Here is a 25,734-nt window from a genome sequence, read left to right on the forward strand (position 1 = left end):
TCTTTTCTTCTGCTTGCTTTGAATTTAAGTGGTGCTTCTTTTTGTTTCCTAAATTAGAAGCTTAGATTGTTAGATTTTTTTCCTAATATATGTATTCAATGCTTCTAATTTCCCTCAAAGCACTGCTTTTGCTGCATCCAACAAACTTTGATAAGTTGTATTTTCAACTTCATTTAGCTCAAAATATTTTAAGTTTCTTTATAGACTTCTTTGACATGTGTTATTTAGAAGTGTACTGATTCATCTCCAAGTATTTGGGATTTTCCAAGTAGCTTTCTGTTACTGACTTCTAATTTAATTTCATTGTTGTTTGAGAGTACACTTTGTATAATTTCTGTTCTTTTAAATTTGTTAAGGTGTGTTTTATGACGAAGAATGTTGTCTTGATAAATGTTATGTGTGAGTTTGAGAAGAGTGTATTCTGTTGTTGTTGGATGATGTATTCTAGAGATTTCAATTAGACCAGTTGATTGATGCTACTTTTGAGTTCAACTATGTTCTTACTGATTTTCTGACTGCTGGATATATCCATTTCTGACAGAGGGCAGTTGAAATCTCCAACAATAATAGTGGATTCTTCTATTAGTCTTTGCAGTTTTGTCAGTTTTTGCTTCATGTATTTTGCTGCTCTGTCATTAGGTACAAACACATTAAAGATTGTTGTCTTCTTAGAGAATTGACTCATTTATCACTATGTAATGCTCCCTCTTTAACCCTGATAATTTTGCTTGCTTTAAATTTTAACTTTCCTACTTTGCCTGAATTAAATAGCTACTCCAGCTTTCTTTTGATTAGTGTTAACATGGTATATGTATCCTTCCCCCTCCTTTTTCTCCCTCCCTCAACCATATCTACTCTACTGATGACTACAGCAAAGCATTCTTCATTTCTGTTATATTGATATCCTTATGATTCCTTAGAACTTCCTTCTCTCTGCTTACATTACCCAACTGTCCATGCATACTGTGTACTTTTTTCATTAGAGCTCTAAGCATACTAACCATACTTATTTTAAATTCTCAGTATGATGATTCCAATCCCTGCCATATAGGAATCTGATTCTCTTGCTTAGTTTGTCTTTTCAAACTGTACTTTTTGTCTTTTAGTATGCCTTGTAGTTTTTGTTGTTGTTGTGGAAAGTTGGACATGATACCCAGTTGGACTGCGTAAAAGAAACTCCAGTGAGTGGGCCTTTGGCGATGTGGCAGTAATGTGGAAAGTGAGGGGAACCTTCTATACTCTTTTGATTAGATCTTACTCTTTTAGTGATCATGGGATCCTGGTATGTGACCTGCACAACTGCTTCTCAGTCTTACTCCCCACCCCTCTTCCTCCATTTAGATGAGACAGAAAGGCTAGAGGGAGACAGAGTTGGGTATTTCCCTTATGCCAGTTGTTTAGGCTCTGGTAAAACCCAGTATAATTAAGCTCTAACAAAACAGTTTCCTTTGAGACCAGGCTTTTGTTAAGTACAGAATTTGGAGGGCACATTTCAAAATGGTTACTTTCCCCTCGCCTTGTTAGAAGAACAAGACTTTTCTCTGACATTCACTGTGAGAACTTGGTGGGGTTCCAGGAAGTAAAAGTGTGTCCCTGGCCTGGTCTCCAGGAGTTTTTATCTCTCAGGTTAGTCCATGCTCAGTCTCTAATAATTAGTGAATTACCCTTTAGGTATTCTTATCTGATGCTGGGCCCAGAAGTGGTTTCCAGGTGTTTTCTCCTCCAGGTAAACTGTGATTTTCTATATTTCTCTGTGTCTCAAGTTTTCAGGGTGATGGTTTTGTCCTGTACCTCAGTTCTCTCATGGATCAAAGCATACTGATTTTCAGTTTTTCAGCATTTTTATTTCTTTTTTTTTTTTTTTTTTTGTATATTAGGATGGAAGTTATGACCTCATGATTTTTGCTTTAACTTGGAGCAATAACACTTTCTTAACGCATTTTAATGGTATCAACACCATCATCAGGTGATGCTTTGGAGACTGATTAGCCTGACATGTGAGGTATTACAAATAAAACCAAGACTCTTACCAGACTGATCAACATTATTTTCCACATAGGTCTGACATAAAATCCTGCTTGATGTTACTGTGAAAATTTGGACCCAGACCTATAATTCTCATTAGGAATCAGATTGCCCTACTGGCTGGGGGAAAAGAATATGGGTGGGTACCTGGGAGTAGAATAAATGAAATTCTTTAAGTGGCAGTATTCACATTTTTATTGAGCAGTAAAAAATATATGTGGTCAACATTGTTACTTTCATTTGCAAGTAAAAGAGTTGGGAAGTATAGAAACCTGTACTTAACTTTTTATCAAGAGTACTTATCATCAAATTACTCCAATCCAGGCTTCGGCAGGTCTGGAATTTTCTTTCCAATGGATAGGAGTATGTGGTGGGAATTCCAGTTGATAACATTTTTATTAAAAAAAAAAAAAAAAGAATCAGCATAGTCAAGTTGTCTTAGTGTTACGGATTTCTGGATTTTGTCGTTGGAGGAGGTCAGGATCTTCCCAAGGCCTGGGTCCTCGAATATTCTTCCAGTCATCAAAAGCAGAGTCCTTTATTTTCTATAGAGCCACAAATATTAGAGGATAAATATTAGTATAGGAGCCCTGTGGGTTTGACTAGTACCTCAGTGAATGAATGAATAAATAAGTAGAAAGAATTCAATAGGCCCTCACTTATAATTCTAGTAAATAACTGCATATCAAGCTTAATAATTAAAGAAATGGCATATTTCTTAGGACTTAAAATTTTTCTTACTTCCTATTGATGTTACTGCCTATCTTTCCCCTCATCAGAATTAAACTATTAAAACAGAAAAAGTCTGTATTTTTTAAAAATTTATTTTATTAAATTATAGTTGATTTACAATGTTGTGTTAATTTCTGCTATACAGCAAAGTGATTCGGTTATACATATATATGTACATATACACATATATTCTTTTCCATTATGATTTATCACAAAATACTAAATATAGTTCCCTGTGCTATACAGTAGGACCTGGTTGTTTATCCATTCTATATATAATAGTTTGCAGCTGCTAATCAAAAACTCCCAATCCATCCCTCCCCCATGCTCTCCCCTGGCCACCACGAGTCTGTTCTCTATGTCTGTGAGTCTGTTTCTGTTTTGTAGATGTGCTCATTTGCATCATATTTTAGATACCATAATAAGTGATATCATATGGTATTTGTCTTTCTCTTTCTGATTTACTTCACTTAGTATGATAACCTCTAGGTCCATCCATGTTGCTGCAAATGGCATTATTTCATTCTTCTTTATGATTGAGTAGTATTCCATTGTATATATTAGTATGTACCACATCTTCTTTATCTATTCATCTGTTGATGGACATTTAGGTTGTTTCCATTTCTTGGCTATTGTGAATAGTGCTGCTATGAACATAGGGGTGCATGTATCTTTTAGAATTATAGTTTTCTCCAGATATATGCTCAGGAATGCTGGATCATATGGCAACTCTATTTTTAGTTTTTTGTGGAACCTCCATACTGTCTTCCATAGTGGCTACACCAATTTACATTCCCACCAACAGTGTACAAGGGTTATTTTTTCCCTAAACCCTCTTCAGCATTTGTTATTTGTAGATTTTTTTAATGATGGCCATTCTGACCTCTGTGAGGTGGTACCTCATTGTAGTTTTAACTTGCATTTCTTGAATAATGTACATGTTTTATTTTTGAGAGCACAAAGAAAGGGAAGAAGCTGGGAAAACAAAACTCCAGGTCCGAACACTAATCCAGCATAATAATGACTAGCATGGGTTAACATGGGTGATGGCAGTAAATGAAGAGAACAAAAGTGGAGACTCTAGAGTCTGCTAGAAGGAATAGAGACCAAGATGATTTGTTCTGCACCTAAGAAATGAGCCTGGGCTTAAGAATGAAAAGATATTCCCCATAGCTGCCATGAGCAAAGCTCTTTTGGGGCAATAAAAACTAGCTTCAACCACAGTTTGGATCACCATATCTTTTGTTAGTGTGAAGTGTCTCTCAAGCACAGGAATGAAAATAGGAAAAAAGGGAAGAACATAAACCTTTCTTTACCCTTCTGACACCACTCTGACAGTAACTTTCATGTATCTGCTTTGTTTATTCTGGAATAATTAAGTGAACAAGATAGAAAAAGAAACACAGAGAACACAGGATAGCTTTTATTCAGAGACAGGGAAAATGACATCAATTTACCTTGACACTTGGATACTAAGCATTACTCTTTTACTAACAAGCTATATAACCCTGGGCTAGGGATTTGAGCCATCTGGGCACTAATTCTCTCAAAAGTAATAATGAAAAGGCTAGACCAAATGGTCTATATGATTTCTTCAGCTCTCAAACTCTACGGCTTCTAAAAGAACTTTAAGGAACGTCCACTCCCAGACAAACCCTCCATAGCTATATACTGAGAAGTAGCAAATTAGAGGTTTTGACAAGATAATGGGGAAATAGTGAATGAACCATTCTCTAAATTTCACTTATGGTTTTACCAGGAGTTTACTAAATCTACATAGATGAACAAAATTCTACTAATTTAGTGTTCAAGAACAGAGTAAATTATTTTCAAGTATAGTTATGAAATGATACAAAGTTATAAAAAGGTTTTAAGAAAGAATAATGGCCTTCACTCAGATAACATAAGACCTATATGCTCAAGAGAATTTGAGAATAATTCTTAAATGGGATGCAAGGTTGGCAGAACAACTTCATGCAAAAGTGGTCCAGTCTCAAACTAAACTAAAAAACAACAACAATAAAACAAAAACAAACAACCACAACAAAAAAGTGGTCTAGTCTTAAGCTCTGACAAGATCCTCTGGGTAAACAATTTGGAGACTGAATGCCACAAAGTTTGAGGGGTTTAGGAAACATCAAAACCTTTCCACAGATCCTCCCTTACAAAGCATAAAATCAAGCTCAAAATGATCAGCCAATGATTGAACTGCTAAAATGAGAATCAACACTCTTCACACGTCTCTTCAATGTATATTATTCACAATGTCCACCTTTCAATCAAAAATGACCAAACATGAAAAGAAATGGGAAAATATGATCAGAGATGGAGAACACCCTCTCTCTCTACATCCTATAATAAAACATGCTATTAAGCTCTTTGATTTCATTAATAAGATAGGTGGAAAATGACACCTCGTTATAATTTTAATTAACATTCCCATTATAAGTTGAGCATCTCTTTATCTGTTTAAAAATGATATTTATTTCCTTGTCTCTGAACTCATTACATGCTCTGCCCATGTTCCTACTGATCAACTGAGCTGTTGAAATTTTCCATACTGATTTGCTCTTCATATTTAAATAAATTAATTCATCATGTTAAGATAAACAATATTTTAGAATTTCACATTTAACTAGTAACTTTATATACACTATTTTTTTTTTAGGTTGAACTTTTGAATTTTTATGTATGAATTCTGCAATCTTTACTTTTAAAGCTTCTGGGTTTTCTATCATATTTAAATAGGCTTTTCTGACTCAAGACCACTAAAAAGAATCTTCATTGTTTACTCCTAGTACTTTTAGCCTTTTGTTTTTTATTTTTAAATTCTTGATCCATCTAGAATATGGATATGAAACAGTATATGAAATATAGATCCATCTTTATTTTCTTTTCAAATGACTACATAGTTGTTCCAATAACATATATTTAAGGTAAATATTTTTTCCTGTATTGATAATAACTTGAATTTACCTTAAAGCAGGCAGAACCAGTCACTGACAAGGAAGATTGCTACATTAGCATACTGTACCTCATACTCTGATTCCAATGACACTTTATTCATTTTCAGTTTTTTTTCTAACTCAGGATCAATCTGTAGAAAAGAAAGAGTAGCCATAAGTTATTTAAGTCTGTTAGATCCCATTTTCAATTTTAAAAAGTAATATAAGGCATGGCTGGGATGGCATGGCAGATTACAAAAACATGGGAAAATCTCCACAAACCATCCGATTGCATAATGATAACTAATATAGTACTACCACCACTACTACAGCTAATAGCAGCTAATATTTACTGAGGACTTGGTATATGCCGCGTATTTTGACATTTATTACCTCCTTTAATCCTCAAAAAATCCTATGACATAAGTATTAGTATTATGATCAAAGTAAGGATAATGGAATACAGGTAGTTTGAATAACTTGTCAAAGAGGCAGAACTTGGCTTTGAATCTTGGCCCTCTGCCTCCAGAGTCTATGCTATTAACCACTACACTAAATTATGTTATTACATAGAATCATTACAAAAATACTAATAAATATAACACTGCTCTTGAAAACAAAAAAGAACACTTTATATATACCAGAAATTAAGAAGTTAGCTATGAAGAAATTAGACAGGATTCCATAGTGGTAAACAGAAACTGATGCCATGTTACCTGTGTATAGCAAAGTCTTTAGGAAAGAAGAATGTGATTGCTGAAATTAATTAACAACCATCACCACCAACAAAACCCAAATTCAATTCAGTGGAATAGCTGAATAATGACTAAACACAGCTTAAGACCAAAGTAGTACACAAGAAACACAACCTGAGGATTCCACTAGAATGATGCACAAACAGATGGGATAAATGAAAGAAAAGGCATATTATAAAAGCTAGATCCAAAATAGGTCTATTAGGGGTTTCAGAATTACAGAATAAAGAGAATGGAGGAAGGGCAATAACTAATCAATAATTAATGAATAATATATTAAAAATACATGATTCCTCAGACTGAAAGAGCACAATAAAAAATAATCACAACAGGAATTCCCTGGTGATCCAGTGGTTAAGATTCATTGATTTCACTGTTGTGGGCTGAGGTTCGATCCCTGGTCAGGGACCTAAGACCCTATAAGCCATGAGGTGCAGCCAAAATAAGTAAATAAATAAAATTTTAAAATAACCACAACAAAACAAAGACAGCCCACTCTCAATCAACTAATAGTAAAGCCTTAGGATATTAAGCATAAAAAGAAAATCTCAAAAGTAAAGAGTGAAAAGACAGCTTACTTACAAAGAGATGAGGATTAGAAAAAAGACTGTTCATCAGCAACTTAAAACGCTAAAATAAAATAAAATTATATCTACAATGTTGATATTAAAAGAATTACTTTGAATCTCAGTTTTATTTTGACTATTTTCTCTCTTCTTCCTCGGCTTCTACTTGATTGGGTTTTTCTCAATCAGTATTTTGAGTGGTGGAAATACATACAAACATATCAACAATCTCAGTAACTGCTGAACTCGTCTATTAACTAATAAAGATTTTCTGACTGACATTTTTAGAAATCCAGTTACATATTACTTACAAAAAATGCACTTAAAAAAAAAAGAATGAAAACACAAGGTTGAAGGCAGAGGTTACAAAAAATGATACACTACACACACACACACACACACACACACACAAAACTGGTGGGGGCAGGAGGATCAATACATAACAATATTTTTAATGGACAAAACAGAATTCAAGGCAAACAGCATCAGAAAGGAACATTTAGGACTTCCCTGGTGGTCCAATGGTTAGGACTCTGCGCAATGCGTGGGTTTGATCCCTGACTGGGGAACTAGGATCCTTCATGCATGAGGCACGGCCAAAAAAAAGAAAATTCAATATTGGAAAATGGAACAATTTTTAAAGAAAATGTTAGAATTATTAAATATTATGTGACTATATTGGTTTGAAATTTATGCAGCAAAATGGATAAAAATTTAAGAAATAAATACAAAAAACAACCTAAAGGAGCTTAACATACCTCTCCCAGAAACTAACTGATCAAGCAGATTATAAATAAGATTACTGAAGATGAGTAAAATGATTAACAAGTTCTTTCTAATAGATATATATAGAATTTTGAGCCCAGCAAATTTGGATTGCTATTTTCTCCTCAAACACACAAAAAATATTAATAAAAATTAAACTTATTATAGGGCATAATGGAAAACTAGGCAAATTCACATATAAAAATCGTCATACATAACATACTCAATGACTACAATCGATAACATTTAAAATCAATAGCAAAAAGATAACTGCAGAAAGAATCCACATATATGGAAGCTGAAAACGTTTTGAAATACATTAACATGTTAGAGAAGAAATCAAACTAAAAATTACAAAGTATTTACAAGTGAAGAGTCATCTGTTGCATGATCTTATTCATTCTAATAAGTTTAATCTTCTTGTGTATAAAATTTCTTGGTAGAGAACATTTCACACACATAATGACATTTTCATTCCTTTCTATCTAAACCCACTTAGTTCAGATTAGCTCAAGATGGCAGAGTGGAAGGACGTGAGCTCACCCCTTCTTACAAAAATGCCAAAATCATAACTACTGCAGAATAACCATCGACAAAAAAACACTGGAACCTACTAAAAATGATACCCTACATCCAAAGACAAAGAAGCCACAACAAGATGGTAGGAGGGGGCACAATCGTGATAAAATCAAACCCCATACCCATCAGATGGGTGACCCACAAACTGGAAAATCCCACAGGAGTGAAAATCCTGAGCCCCAAGTCAGGCTTTCCAGCCTGGGCATCCGGCAATGTGAGAAGGAGTCCCCAGAGAATCTGGCTTTGAAGGCTGATGGGGTTTGATCGCAGGACTTCCACAGGTCTGGGAAAAACAGGAACTCCACTCTTGGAGGGCACGCATAAAGTCTTGAGGGTACCAGGACCCAGAGGAAAAAAGCAGTGACCCCAGAAGAGACTGGGCCAGACCTACCTGCTAGCATTGGAGGGTCTCCTGGGGAGGCAGGGGGTGTCTGTGGCTCAGTGCAGGGACAAAGACACTAGCAGCAGCAGTTCTGGGAACTACTCATTGGCATGAGCCCTCCCAAAGGCCACCATTACCCCAACCAAACAGCCTGTAGGCTCCAGTGCTGGATCACTTCAGGCCAAATAACCAATGGCACGGGAACACAGCCCTGCCCATCAGCACACAAGTGGCTTAAAGTCTCCCTGAGCACAGCCCTGCCCACCAGAGGGACAAGACCCAGCTCCCCACCACTGGGAACCAGTCCCTCCCATCAGGAACCCTGCACAAGCCTCTTAGACAGCCTCATCCACAGAGGGCAGACAACAGAAGCAAGAACTACAATCCTGCAGCCTGTGGAATGGAAACTGCATTCACAGAAATTTAGTCAAAACGAGAAGGCAAAGGAATATGTCCCAGATGAAGGAACAAAACGAAACCCCAGAAGAAAAATTAAGTGGAGTGGAGATAGCCAACCTACTAGAAAAAGAATTCAGAATAATGATAGTGAAGATGATCCAAGATCTCGGAAAAAGAATAGAGGCAAGGATTAAGAAGATGCAAGAAATGTTTAACAAAGACCTAGAAGAATTAAGAACAAACAGAGATGAACAATATGATAACTGAAATGAAAAATACATTAGAAGGAATCAATCGTACAATAAGTGAGTCAGAAGAACAGATAAGTGACCTGAAAGACAGAATGGTAGAAATCATTGCCATGGAATATAATAAAGAAAATAGAATGAAAAGAAATGTAGACAGTCTAAGGGACCTCTTAAATGCACCAACATTCCCATTATAGGGGTCCCAGAAGGAGAAGAGAGAAAGGACCTGAGAAAATATTTGAAGAGATAATAGCTGAAAACTTCACACAGTCATCCAAGTCCAGGAAGCACAGAGAGTCCCAGGCACATAAACCCAGGGAGGAACACGCCAAGACTCCTAGTAATGAAATTGACAAATACTAAAGACAAAGAAAAAATATTAAAAGTAACAAGGGAAAAACAACAAATAACATACAAGGGAACTCCCATAAGGTTATCAGCTGATTTCTCAGCAGAAACTCTGCAGGCCAGAAGGGAGTAGCACAATATACTGTATTTAGAGTGATGAAAGGGAAGAACCTACGACCAAGAATGCTCTACCCAGCAAGCCTCTCATTCAGATTTGATGGAGAAATCAAAAGCTTCACACACCCCAATGTTCACTGCAGCACTATTTACAATAGCCAGGTCATGGAAGCAACCTAAATATTCATTGACAGATGAATGGATAAAGAAGATGTGGTACATATATACAATGGGATATTACTCAGCCATAAAAATGAATGAAATTGGGTCATTTGTAGAGATGTGGATGGACCTAGACACTGTCATACAGAGTGAAGTAAGTCAGAAGAAGAAAAACAAATATTGTAAATTAATGCATATTTGTGGAATCTACAAAAATGTTACAGATGAACCGGTTTGCAAGGCAGAAATAGAGACACAGAGGTAGAGAACAAAAGTATGAACATCAAGAGGAGGGCGGGTGGGATGAATTGGGAGATTGGGACTGACATATATACACTAATATGTATAAAATAGATAACTAATGAGAACCTGTTGTATAGCACAGGAAACTCCACTTTGCTGTAGAGAAGAAACACAACATTGTAAAACAACTATACCCCAATTAAAAAAAAAAAAAAAAACACTTTACAGACAAGCAAAAGCTAAGAGAATTCAGCACCACCAGACCAGCTCTGCAACAAATGCTAAAGGAACTTCTCTAGATGGGAAAGAAACCAGAAAGTTAAAACAACCTTGTACCTACATAGACTGCTATATCAAAACCTCACAGCAGGGATTTCCCCGGTGGCAGGGTGATTAAAAATCCACCTGCCAATGCAGAGGACATGGGTTCAAGCCCCGGTCTGGGAAGATCCCACATTCCACAGAGAAACTAAGCCCATGTGCCAAAATTACTGAGCCTGTGCTCTAGAGCCCACAAGCCACAACTACTGAAGCCTGTGCACCTAGAGCCTGTGCTCCTCAACAAGAGAAGCCACCGCAATGAAAAGCCTGCACACCACAACAAAGAGTAGCCCCCAATGGCCAAAACTAGATAAAGCCCATGCGCAGCAACAAAGAACCAATGAAGCCAAAAATAAATAAATAAATAAATTAATTAAAGACAAAAACAAAAAACCCTCATGGGAACAGCAAACCCCAAAACTATAATAGATACACACACAAAAAAGATAAAGCAACCCAAACAGAACAATAAAGATGGCCATCAAACCACAAGAGAACAAAAGAGGAAGGGAAGAAAAAAGACCTACAAAAACAAACCCCAAACAATTAAGAAAATGGCAATAGCAATTTACATATCAATAATCACCTTAAATGTAAACGGATTAAATGCTCCAACCAAAACACATACACTGGCTGAATGGATACAAAAACAAGACCCGAACATATGCTGCTTACAAGAAACCCACTTCAGACCTAGGGACACATACATACTGAAAGTGAGGGGATGGAAAAAGGTATTCCATGCAAATGGAAATCAAAAGAAAGCTGAAGTAGCAATACTCATATAAGGCAAAATAGACTTTAAAATAAAGACTGTTACAAGAGACAAAGGACACTACATAATGATCAAGGGATCAATCCGAGAAGATATAACAACTGTAAATACATATGCACCCAACATAGGAGCACCTCAATATATAAGGCAAATACTAACAGCCATAAAGGGAGAAATCGACAGTAACACAATAGTGGGGGACTTTAACACCCCACTTATATCAATGGACAGATCATCCAGACAGAAAATTAAAACACACAGGCCTCAAATGACACATTAAACCAGATGGACTTAATTGATATTTAACAATAATTCCATTCAAAAGCAGCAGAATACACATTCTTTTCATGTGCACATGGAACATTCTCCAGGATTGACCACATGCTGGGCTGCAAAGCGAGCCTTGGTAAACTTAAGAAAACTGAAATCATATCAAGCATCTTTTCCAACCACAACGCTATGAGATTAGAAATCAACTACAAGAAAAAAAACTGTAAAAAACACAAACACGTGGAGGCTAAACAATATGCTACTAAACAACCAATGGATCACTAAAGAAATGAAAGAGGAAATCAAATAATACCTAGCAACAAATGAAAACAAAAGCACAATGATTCAAAACCTATGGGATGCAGCAAAAGCAGTCTAATAACCAACAGGTGGGAACACAGGCCCGCCCATCAGCACACAAGTGGCTTAAAGTCTCACTGAGCACTGCCCTGCCCACCAGAAGGACAAGACCCAGCTCCACCCACTACTGGACGGGAACCGGTCCCTCCCATCAGGAAGCCTGCACAAGCCTCCTAGACAGTTTAGAGCAATACAATCTTACCTCAGGAAACAAGAAAAATTTCAAACAACCTAACCTTACAGCTAGAGCAACTAGAGAAAGAAGAACAAACAAAACCTAAAGTTAGTAGAAGGAAAGAAATCATAAAGATCAGAGCAGAAATAAATGAAATAGAGATGAAAAAAACAATAGCAAAGATCAATGAAACTAAAAGCTGGTTCTTTGACAAGATAACAAAATTGATAAACCTTTAGCCAGACTCATCAAGAAAAAAATGGAGGACTCCAATCAGTAAAATTAGAAATGAAAAAGGAGAAGTTAAGATGGACACCACAGAAATATAAGGATCATAAGAGACTACTACAAGTGACTATATGCCAATAAAATGGACAACCTGAAAGAAACAGATAAATTCTTAGAAAGGTACAAGCTCCCAAGACTGAACCAGAAAGAAACAGAAAACATGAACAGCCCAATCACAAGTATGGTAAGTCCCCTACATACGAGCCTTCAAGTTGCCAACTTTCAAAGATGCAAACTTATGTTCGCATGTCTAATCACATAAGTTACTTCACGTGTCTGGTGTACACTGTCACATGCATGCATCCTCTACAAGTGGTTGTGCTTTTGTGTACCTTACTGTACAGTACTGTATATAATACAGTAATACAGTATCTTTATTTCAAGCCCAGGATGTCTGGAAGCAAGTGTAAAAGCAGCTGGTGATATAGCTGGCACTGCTAAGAAGTATCAAGAGATAACAATGGAAACAAAAGTGAAAAAAATTGAGAGTGGAGCGAGGTGAAAAGATGGTAGACGTCACTCGTTCTTATAACATGAATCATTCAACCATCGGCACAATTCTAAAGAACAAAGACAAGATCATGGAATATAAGAAGTGCGCTGTGCCGATGATGTTGACAATAATATCGAAGAAGTGTGGAAGAATGATGGAGGAGATGGAGAAACTTCTCAGTGTATGGATGCAGGATCAGCAACAGTGTTGAGTCCCACTCAGCTTTATGTTGATTCAAGACAAAGCTAAAAGCCTTTACGAAGACTTGAAGAAGAAACACGGCAAAGAATCAGAGGGCACATCTTTTAATGTCAGCAATGACTGGTTTCATTGGTTCAAGGTTAGAGCCAAACTTCACAACGTAAAAGTAAGTGGCAAGGCAGTGAGTGCAGATACAGTAGCTGCCCGGGAATTTCCTGAAACTCTTTGAGAAATTACTGATGAAGGCATGTATTTAACAGAGCAGGTTTTTAATGTGGATGAGATAGGACTGTACTGGAAGAGGATGGCAGACCAAAGTTACATCAGTAAGGAGGAAAAGTTAATGCCAGGCTATAAAGCAGCAAAGGGCAGACTAACTCTGTTGTTTGGTGGCAGTGCTTCCCGCAATATGAAGCTGAAGGCTCTCTTAGTTTATCATTCAGAGAACCCAAGGCCCGTTAAAACAAAGCCAAGGGATCTCTTCCTGTTGTGTGGAAGAGTAACCCCAAAGCCTGGGTTACAGAGGCCATCTTCTACGACTGGTTTTTCCACCACTTTATCCCGGAGGTAGGGATATATTGCTTGGAGAAGGACATCCCGTTCAACATTCCTTTGCTGCTTGACAGTGCTCGGGGCCACCCCCCATTCATGGATGACTTTCATCCCAACGTCAAAGTAGTGCATCTGCCACCAAATACTATATTGTTCATCCAACCTATGGACCAGGGAGTTATAGTGACTTTCAAGAAATATTATTTACATCACACTTTTCACAGTAAAGGCGAGTGACAGGAATCAGGAACAACCTTGCGACAATTTTGGAAGGACTACAACACCTACAAGGCCATAAAAACACTGACTTTGCATGGTGTGAGGTTACAGCCATCACCATGAATGGGGTTTGGAAGAACCTTTGCCTGCAGTTTGTTCACGATTTTCTTGGATTTGAGAAGGTGGATGAGGAGCACAAAGAGATCTTCAGCAACTCAGTGACCCTAAGCGAGAAGCTGGAGCTAGATCTGCAACAGGACGGCTTCACTGAACTCCTTGCTGTGCAACACAAGGAGGTTACAGTACTAATGAAGACCTGATGGAATTGGAGGCCCAAAGAAAGGACAAAGAGAGACAAGAGGAAGAAGTAATTGAAGAACCGAAGAGATTCACAACAAGGGAAATGGCAAGGGGATTTTCTTTATTTGAGGAGGCACTGTTAGGTTTTGAGGCATAGGACCCAAACATAGAATGGTGCACGAAGGTTGCAGCAGACGTTCAGAATTCAGCCCAGTGCTACTGTATCATCTATGACAAGAAAAAAACAGCTACTACCCAGACATCAATGGATCGTTTTTTCAAGAGGGTGGATAGAACTGAATCCAGCAAGGAACCAGAACCTGTGCCATCAACATCAGGCGTGAGTGAAACTGCACCTTGCCCTCCATCTCCTATTGCTGACGATCCTTCCTCCTATTGCTCTACCATCTCCCACCTCCTCTCCCTCCTCCAGTCAGTAATTCTTCTTGCCTGTTCACTCGATGCCAGCCCCTGTATGTCAGCTGTTGTACTGTACTACTGTACTTTTCAAGGTACTGTACTGTAAGATTAAAAATGTTTTATTTTTTTGAGATGTTTGATTTTTACATATTATTTGTGTGAAAAGTATTATAAACCTATTACAGTACAGTACTATATAGCCGACTGTGTTAGTTAGGCACCTAGGCTAACCTAGGCTAACTTTGTTGGACTTACGAACAAATTGGACTTACAAATGCACTCTTGGAACAAAACTCGTTCATGTGTAGGGGACTTACTGTACTGAAATTGAAACTGTGATTAAAAAACTCCCAACAAACAAAAACCCAGGACCAGATGGCTTCACAGGTGAATTCTATCAAACATTTAGAGAAGAGTTAACACCTATCCTTCTGAAACTGTTCCAGAAAAATTGCACAGGAAGGAAAACTCCCAAACTCATTCTATGAGTCCACCATAGCCCTAATACCAAAACCAGACAAAGATACCACAAAAAAAGAAAATTACAGGCCAATATCACTGACGAACACAGACACAAAAATCCTCAACAAACAACTAGCAATCTGAATCCAATAATACATTAAAGGATCATACACCACGATCAAGTGGGATTTATCACAGGGATGCAAGGATTTTTCAGTATCCACAAATCAATCAGTGTGATACACCACATCAACAAGCTGAAGAATAAAAACCATATGATCATCTCAATAGATGCAGAAAAAGCTTTTGACAAAATTCAGCACCCATTTATGAAAAACACTCTCCACAAAGTGAGCATAGAGGGAACCATACCTCAACATAATAAAGGCCATATACAACAAACCTACAGCTAATATAATATTCAGTGTTCAAAAGCTAAAAGCAGGGACTTCTTTGGTGGTCCAGTGGGTAAAACTCCGCACTCCCAATGCAGGGGGCCCGGGTTCAATCCCTGGTCAGGGAACTAGATCTCGCATGCATGCCGCAACTAAGAGTCCGCAGGCCGCATCTAAAAAGTCCGCATGCCACAATGAAGAGTCCGCGTGCCGCAACGAAGACCCAGCACAGCCAAAATAATAATTAAAAAGTAAATAAATATTTCAAAAAAAGCTGAAAGTATTTCCTCTAAGATCAGGAAGAAGACAAGGATGTCCACTCTCACCACTTTCATTCAACACGGTTGTGGAAGTCCTAGCTGTGGCAATCAGAGAATAAAAAGAAATAAAAGGAATCCAAATTAGAAAACAAGTAAACTGTCACTGTTTGCAGATGACATGATACTGTACATAGAAAATCCTAAAAACGCTACCAGAAAACTACTACAGCTCATCAATGAATTCGGTAAAGTTGCAGGTTACAAAATAAATACACAAAAATCTGTTGCATTTCTATACACTAACAACGAAATATCAGAAAGAGAAATTAAAGAAAAAATCCCATTTACCACCACATCAAAAAGAATAAAATACCTAGGAATAAACCTACCTAAGGAGACAAAAGACTTGTACTCTGAAAACTATAAGACTCTGATGAAAGAAATCGAAGACGACACAATAGAGGGAAAGATATACCATATACTTGGATTGGAAGAATCAATGTTGTCAAAATAAGTATACTAACCAAGGCAATCTAGATTCAATGCAAACCCTATCAAATTACCAATGGCATTTTTCACAGAACTAGAACAAAAAATCTTAAAATTTGTATGGAGACACAAAAGACCCTGAATAGCCAAAGCAATCTTGAGAAAGAAAAATGGAGCTGGAAGATTCAGGCTCCCTGACTTCAGACTAAACCACAAAGCTACAGTCATCAAAACAGTATGGTACTGGCACAAAAAATAGAAATATAGATCAATGGAACAGGATAGAAAGCCCAGAAATAAACCCACATACCTATGGTCAATTAATCTATGACAAAGGAGGTAAGACTATACAATGGAGGATAGACAGTCTCTTCAAGAAATGGTGCTGGGAAAACTGGACAGCTACCTGTAAAAAAATGAAATTAGAATGCTCTTTAACACCATACACAAAAATAAACTCAAAATGGATTAAAGACCTAAATATAAGGCTGGACACTATCAACGTATTAGAGGAAAACATAGGCAGAACACTCTCTGACATAAATCACAGCAATATCCTCCTTTTCAATCCATCTCCCAGAGTAATGGAAATAAAAACAAAAATAAACAAATGGGACCTAATGAAATTTAAAAGCTTTTGCACAGCAAAGGAAACCATAAACAAAACAAAAAGACAACCCACAGAATGGGTGCAAATATTTGCAAACAATGCAACAACAAAGAATTAGTCTACAAAATTTATGAACATCACATGCGGCTTAATATCATAAACACAAATAACCCAATCAAAAAATAGGCAGAAGACCTAAATAGACATTTCTCCAAAGAAGACATACAAATGGCAAGAGGCACATGAAAAGATGCTCAGCATCACTGATTATTAGAGAAATGCAAATCAAAACTAGAGTGAGATATTGCCTCACATAAGTCAGAATGGTTATCATCAAAAAATCCACAAACAACAAATGCTAGAGAGGGTGTGGAGAGAAGGGAACCCTCCTACACTGTTTGTTGGAATGTAAATTGGTGCAGCCACTGTGGAGAACAGTATGGAGATTCCTTAAAAAACTAAAAATAGAGCTACCATATGATCCTGCAATCCCACTCCTGGGTATATATCTGGAGAAAAACATGGTCCAAAAGGATACACACACCCCAACGTTCACTGCAGCACTGTTTACAATAGCCAAAATGTGGAAGAAACCTAAATCTCCATGGACAGATGATTGGATAAAGAAGATGTGGTACATATATACAATGGAATATTACTCTGCCATTAAAAAGAATGAAATAATGCCATTTGCAACAACAGGGATGGACCTAGAGATCATCATATTGAGTGAAGTAAGTCAGACAGAGGAAGACAAATATTGTATGATACTGCTTACCTGCAGAATCTTAAAAAAAACAAATGATACAAATGAACTTATTTACAAAACAGAAACAGACTCACAGACTTAGAGAATGAATTTATGGTTACCAGTGGGGGGAAGGCTGGGTGGTGGAAGGGATAGTTAGGGAGTTTGAGATTGACATGTACACACTGCTATATGTAAAATGGATAACCAACAAGGACCTACTGTACAGCACAGGGAACTCTGCTCAATATTATGTAACAACATAAATGGGAAAAGAATTTGAAAAAGAATAGATACATGTATATGTATAAATGAATCACTTTGCTGTACACCTGAAACTAACACAACATTGCTAATCAACTACAGTCCAATATAAAATTAAAAATTTTTTTAAAAACCGTGTAGTTCATTTTGCTGTCCAATTTTATGGGCTATGATATCCAAAATATTACTTTAAAAGTAGCTACAATTACGGATATTCCTTTATTGTTCCTAGCTTTAATAGCAATGTTTTTAATGTTTCTCTATTAAGAATATTTACTATGATTACTGCTTGTTAAAGAAAATTCAACAAGGTAGTTAGATCAACACCCAAAAATCAAAGGGCATGGATCCACATACAAAATCAATATAGTTTCTTTATGCAAGTAAAAACCAATTAGAAAATGTAAGAGAAAGAAGAATACATAGCCAGAATAGTATCATCTATTTAGAAAATTAAATTCATAGCTAAAAACATTTTGAAAAAGAAAACGAGATGCCCAGGTGGTTTCACTGGCAAATTCTATAAAATATTTAAGGAAGAAGTAACACCAATTCTACATAATCACTTCCAGAAAATAAAAAAGAGGAAACACTTCCCAATTCATGTTATGAAGTCAACATTATCCCAATACCAAAACCAGACTGTTGGGGAGGAACAATTTTCCCTTCTTCCCTTCTAGGGTCGTTGGCTAGTTTAATAATTAAATTGACATAAAACAGATTTAACAGGAGAAAAACATTTAATTATGTATGTACCGGAGCCCCACAAACACATGAGACTCACAGGCAGTCAAATTAGACTTATATGCCATCCTGAGCTAAGGGGGTAGGGGTCTGGGGCTTCAAAGAGGAAGCAGATAATCCACAGGAAGATGAGAAGACCAAATGTTTGGTAAACAAACGTTACCATGCCATGCAGGTAAGTCCTTCTGATATAAAAAGTTCTCTCTCATAATAGCTATCTTCCTGGTACAGGCTTCCTACCTAAATCCTTTTGGGCAGTTAAGGAAGAGATAAAAAGCTTTTCCTGCGTCTGTTGGGGCATAATTGCCTTCAGCTTAAAACAATCCACATGCCAAAGTGGCACATTTTGGGGTGGTGTATTCTGCTCCCCATCAAGACCAAAAGAGTAGAAGGAAAAAAAAAAAAAATCTGTAGACCACAACAGTCTGTAGTGCAACTTCTAGTGGAAGAGTAAGACTACAGCTCCCAAACTAATGGAACAACAGCAAAATAATAAAATGTTATTAATCCAAAAGAGAACAACAAGACAGAAATAATTATAACAATAGAACATAAAAGGCATATTTAAACCCAAATATATTTTAAAATTACATTAAATGTAAATATATTTAATGAGCCAATTAAAAAACAAAACTATTAAAACATATTTTCTGTTTATAAGAGATACATCTAAAACTTAAGTTTACAGAAAGGTTGAGATTAAAAAGAAAGCTGGTGAAGCCATATTAATATCCAACAAAATAGGTAAGCGGAAAAAGCATTATTACCGCGCAAAGTTTCATTACAATGAAAATTCAATTCGCGGAGCAGACATAATAATTCTGAAATTATATGTACCTAATACCACGGTGAAATAGGCAAACAGTCATAATGAGAGATGTTAACATAATTCTCTTGGTACGAGAACAGATATAAAAAGTCAAAAACACAGAAATTTGAAAAAACACAAATAACAAACTTGACCAAATGGATGTATAAACTTTTAGTATGTACCCAACAACATACTTTTATTATGTACCCAACAAGCATACATCATTCATACAAACTGATCATGTGTTAGCTCATAAAGCCAGTCTCAACAAGTATCAAAAGAAAGAACTCAATGAAAATTTTCTTTGATTACAACACACTCAAGTTAGAAATCAATAAAAAATAGTAACTAGAAAATTCCCTGTTTATAAGTTAAGGAAAAACACTTCTAAATAGCTCATGGATAAATAAAAACAAATTTAATTTGATTGATTATGAATATATTACATATTAAAACTTTCATGAGATAGCCATGGCCATGCTTAAAAGGAAATTCATCACATTACAAGCTTATATTACAAAAGAAGATGGAATTAATCATTTCTTAATCGCAGTTTCGAGAGTCAGGATGTCTTTGGTTTATGGTTCTCTGCCCAGGCAGTCCATGGCTCAGGGGTCTGTGAGCTAGTCTTGCCCTAGAGAAATAACCTGAGTTTCTACATTAATGATGATATCTAAAATAGCAGTTTTAGTACATTAATGATGTTACTAACAACAGCAATTTTTTAGTCATCTGACTCTGGTTGATTAGTGTTCAGTTAGCTCAAGATTGAGGTCAGATGGGACAAGAAAGGGAACAGAGTTCTGGATAGAGAGATTAATCAAACTCAATACAGGAACTTTTAGGGGGACTCAGTTTCATCATCACGAAAAATTCAAATTCACCACGTAATTAGGTAACAATTCATTACACACCCACCAAAATTGCTTTAAAAAATAAAATGAGGAAAAAAACCCAACCTATAATAGCAAGTAGTGGCAAGTATTTGGAGCCTGGGGAACAAAAAACTGTTGGCAGTGATGACTGAAAGAAAAACGCACAATATAAGCGCTCTCGGCTGAGTATCCAGTGTCTCATTGAGGACTATAGCCCAGGAGACAACCTCCCAGATGGATCTGAAGAACTGCTCTGAAGAGGCAGGGGAAGAGGCTAGTATATATATATAGTATATATATGGCTAAGGAATACGTGCAATCAAGCATACATCTCGGTAGAAGGTTATTGCTAGTCATGAGAAAGAGACATCTCAGTTAATGATTTTAGTGCTCTCCTGAGTATGGGAAGATGCAAGAATCCAGGTTCATAAAAAATATTTTCCAAAATATATCTAACTAAGGGCCTGTTTTGCCTGTTTTGCCAAAGCAGAGTGTCTCATCCTGTTCTTTGTCTTGAATTCCTTTCAGGGTGTATTGTAAAGTCAGTGATTGTAGTGGCTAATGACTTGATCCCTATGAGGCAGGAGACAGATGGGCCCCAGGCTGAGCAGCTTGAGACTGTCCCGTTGGGGGACAGGAGCAAGGAGGAGCTGAGCCCTGCCCAAATAAACGATAAAGAGACCACATATTTCTCATTCTCGAGGTCAAGGAGACCATCCCGACTATGCATGCGCAGAAAGGCTCCTCGGGGGTCAAAATGGGAGGGGGCGCCACTCCACAGTAAGTGATGTCAACCTACCCATAGCCCTCTTCGCTAGAATCCATCTTGACTAAGAGATGCGTGCGCACACAGGGGAGGACCCTGAGATAAACAAATATGGACTAAGAGCCAGGCAAAGGCAAGGTGACTGGCCAGAGGAAACCCAGAAGAAATGCCCCATGTAAGTGATTCAAACTACCACGAGGGCGTGACTCTTTCTCTGAGTCCACCCATGTTAAGTTTTTTCACACATACTCTTTTTCCTCCTAATAAACACTTTGTTTCACTACTTTCCATCTCTTTGTGGAAATTCACTTCTACAAAGCCGACTGGCCACTGGCCTAGTGGCTAGGATTCACCACTCTCACTGCCACAGCCTGAGTTCAGTCTCTGGCCAGGGAACCGAAATCCTGCTTCAAGCCATTGCTGTCCAAGGCCACCCAAGATCACCTACAGAACTGGATGGAGGACGACATTCTTTGTTTTAAAGCAGCAGTGTAGAATGTGAAGGGAAGCAGAATATGACACCCCAAAATATGTCTCTTTGGCATAAGGATTATCTTGAGCTGATTGTTTTTAGGAAACACTAGACAAGCAAGCTCTGAAAACCAGTACAAGTTACCCTTTTGTGAGGGACACATACATTTTTAAAGGAAATCTCCATTTATAAGCGTCTCCCTTTTAGTACCAGGAAGAGAAGGATGATTCTAAATCACAACAAACTTCTACCAATCGAGAAGGCACCCACTTAAATCTGTGTAACAACCTTACCCCTTTACTGTGTTTTTCCCAGTAACCTCTCATAACTGCCCTCCCCCTCCAACATCCTTCTTCTGTCTTCAGATAGTATTTAAGGTGATGGTGGGGAAAGTTTTACTCACTTTTCCTGGGTATCTCCCATGTATACAAGAGGTATACATGTTATTAAACTTCTGTTTGTTTTTCTCTTATTAATCTGTATTTTATTACAGAAGGATCTCAGCCAAGAATGTAGAAGGGTAAAGGGAAAATTATTTTTTCTCCCCTACAATTGATTCAATCACTCTGAAAACCAGTTTGGAAATTATCAAATAAAGGTGATAATCCAGCAATTCATTTTTTGTACACATGCAGCAAGAAAAATATACAAGAATGTTCACAGCAACATTATTTTCACTAACCAAAACTGCCAAGCAACCCAAATGTCTAAGAGTAAAATGGACAAATAAATTATGGTATAATTAGTGGAATACTATATAGCAATGAAAAATCATGGGGTCAGCAACTATGGCCCATGGACCAAATCTAGTCTAATATCCATTTTTGTCAGTAAAGTTTTATTTGAACACAGCCATGCTCATTTGTTTTTGTCCATGGCTGCTTTTATGATACAACACAAGATTTCAATAGTTGTGGAAGAGTGTAGCTCACAAAGCCTAAAACACTTACTACCTGGCTCCTTACAGGAAAAGCTTGCTGACCCTGAATTTAGAGCTAAAATAGAGATGAATTTCACATACATAATACTGGGGGGAGAAAAAGGCAATCAACACAATGATAAAGCAACCTACTGAATGAAAGAAAATAAGTGCAAATCATATAACTCATAAAAGGTTAATATCCAAAATATATAAAGAACTCATACAACTCAGTACCACCCCTCCAAAAAAAAAAATCTGCTTAAAAAATGGGCAGAGGATCAGAACATTTTTCCAAAGAAGACATACAGATGACCAACAGGTACATGAAAAGATGCTCAACATCACTAATCATCAGGAAAATGCAAATCAAAACCACAATGAGATATCACCTCATACTTGTTAGAATGGCTATTATCAAAAGGACAAGAAATGACAACTGATGGAGAGGATGTGGAAAAAGGGAGTCCTTGTGCACTGTTGGTGGGAATATAAATTGGTACAGCTACTGTGGAAAACACTATGGAGATTCCTGCAAAAAATGGAAAATACAGCTACCATATGGCCCAGGAATTTCACCTCTGGGTATTTATCTGAAGGAAATGAAATCACTATCTTGAAGAGGTATCTGCACCCCATGTTCACCACAGCATTATTCACAATAGCCAAGACATGGAAACAACCTAAGTGTCCATCGATGGGTAATGGATAAAGAAATTGTGATGTGTCTATACACAATGTAATATTATTCAGCCATAAAAGAAATGAAATCTTGCCATTTTTGACAACAGGGATGGACCTCCCCATTTTGACAACAGGATTATGCTAAGTGAGATAAGTCAGGCAAAGAAAGACAAATACTGTTTGATTTCACTTATATGTGAAACCTGAAAAACAAAACAAACGAACAAACATAACAAAACAGAAACAGAGTCATAGATACAGAGACAAGTAGTTGCCACAGGGAAGGGGGAAGGGAGGAGGAGAGAAATGGGTAAGAAAATTAAGAGGTACAAACTACCGGTTACAAAATAAATGAGTTATGGGTATGAAACATACAGTGTGGGGAATAGTCAGTAATGATCTCACTTGTATGTGGAATCTAAAAAAACACACAAACAAAAAAACCAAGCTCATAGATACAGAGAACAGACTGGTGGTTGGTACTGTAATTATTCTCATTTTCATTATCTGAATCCTAAAAAACATGGTCATGATATTTACAATGTTAAAAATTAAACAAGCACTATTTCTTTACAAATTACAACAGTCAAGCAAAGGTTTAAAAAAAAAGACTGTTAATGCTCAGGATCACAATGCACTTAATTGTACACTTAAATCATATTACTTGGAGTGATGCAAAAGCAGATAATCTATTACTGTGGATCCACAGTTGTTAGCATTAGGAGTCAGGAGAAAAAAAGAGCAACAGCCATAATGAAGGCAGATGAGCTATGTCATATCTATTTCACACTAGAAATTGAAAGCTATTGTTTTCAGCTTATTTGTTTAAGCCCACCTCATGGGTTCTGTACTTTCCTTTCAACCTTCCATACCCACGACTGAAAAGCAGGAATTTTTACGTCCTGGGACACTGGATTTTCAGGCCTAAAATCAGGACAGTTCCAGGCAACCTAAAATGGCTGGTCACTTTGAATCAATACCATCTTTTTCCACCCTCCTCAAAACTTCTCAGCTGTACTTATCCTTGATCTTTCTTAACTGAATTTGTCCTCTCAGCCACAGTCTTGACCCCCAGTCCTTGACCTCAGCAATCTTTCCCTCGACTCCTCCTTAATCTCAACCTCTCAACCCTTGTAACAACTGTCAACCTCAACCAATCTTACCTTCTCAATTCCTCTCAAATTTAATCCACCTTACCCTCTCAACCTTATTTGAACTCAACCTCACCTAAACACTGACTCTTGACTTCACCTGAGTCTGACTTCTCAACAGCAACCAACCTGGACATCTCAATCTCAGGAGGTCTTGTTCTCTGATCCTTCTCACCTCAACTTTGTCCTCTCAGCCTCCTTCCATAGACCTTGACCAATCTCATCCTCTTAACTTCAATCAACCTCATTTCTCCCACTTTATTCTCTTTACTTCGACCCCCTCGTCTAGACCTCTTCTGTTACTGCAATCTCCCTCACTCTCTCTTGCTAAGAAAATTTACACAGTCCTCAAAACCAAAGCCTCAAGTCATCTGATATTTATTCAGATTTTAATATCATATATGTCACTATCAATTTGCTGATAAAAATTTTTCTGGAACCCATTCATTTCTATCTTCATTGCAAATGTTTTCTTTCAGATTCCATTACTGTTCATCTATACTACTGCCAAAGTGTCTTAACAGGCCTCTCCATCTCCACTTGAAACAATCTCTTCCCTCCTATCTTGCTCCCCCAATCTCCACTCTATGTTAGCCACTCTATGTTATATAATACTAATCATTTCCATCATTTAGCTAACTCTTACTCATTCTTAACCTTAATTCAAAGGTTGATACCTCTAGCAGACCTTCTCTGATACCCGTTTCCCAAGTCTAAACCGTATGCCTCTCCTTGAAGTTCTAGTAATGTTTTACGCAGAATTCTAATATAGCATTTCACTGGGCATTGTAATATTGTATGTTTGGATACATGTTTATATTAGATGTCTCCCAGCCTTGATGATGCTATAAGCTTTATAAGAACCAGTTTCTTGAATCTTTAGCTGTAGGATCTAACACATGATAAACACATGACAAATATTCAATTATTTTTCAAATATGTACATGACATCCCATTTCCAAAAGTCAGATTATTATAACTTTCATCTTAAAGCAAAAGGGAAAAAATTCCTTAATAAAATAATTGGGATGCTAACAGAAACTTTAAAACTCAGTTATAATTGCTCTATTCCCTCATAGAAAGTATATATTCCTTTTAAATTTACTATTTATTCTAACACCTACTGTCTTTAAGACTAGCTAGCGTTGGTATTTCTCTTAAACCATAAAATTAACTGAAAAAATGGAATAGGTCTTTAATACTCTCCCACCAACATTACTGAGGTCTGCTAATGAAATACAGCTGACCCTTGAAAACACGAGTTTGAACCTCGAGGGTCCACTTATACAAGGATTTTCCTCAATAAATAACAGTTGGCCCGCCATATCTACGAGTTCTGTATCCGTGGATTCAACCAACTGCAGATCGTGTAGTACTATAAAGAAGATGTGGCACATATATACAATGGAATATTACTCAGCCATAAAAAGAAATGAAATGGAGG

The 25,734-nt window shown here is 37.0% G+C and overlaps 1 protein-coding gene across 1 annotated transcript in view; it reads right to left on the reverse strand.

Moving 5' to 3' along the window:
• Positions 1 to 2,193: 2,193 nt before the first annotated feature.
• The window catches only part of LOC132359831 (cytochrome c oxidase assembly protein COX16 homolog, mitochondrial), a 32,352-nt gene continuing 8,811 nt past the window's right edge, over positions 2,194 to 25,734 (reverse strand). The window contains 2 exon segments of the mRNA XM_059914528.1: positions 2,194 to 2,570; positions 5,792 to 5,854. Coding sequence (XP_059770511.1) covers positions 2,454 to 2,570; positions 5,792 to 5,854 — 180 coding nt within the window. The 3' untranslated portion in view covers positions 2,194 to 2,453.

The sequence above is a fragment of the Balaenoptera ricei genome, chromosome 2 (assembly GCF_028023285.1).
Source record: "Balaenoptera ricei isolate mBalRic1 chromosome 2, mBalRic1.hap2, whole genome shotgun sequence".
Lineage (NCBI taxonomy): Eukaryota > Metazoa > Chordata > Mammalia > Artiodactyla > Balaenopteridae > Balaenoptera > Balaenoptera ricei.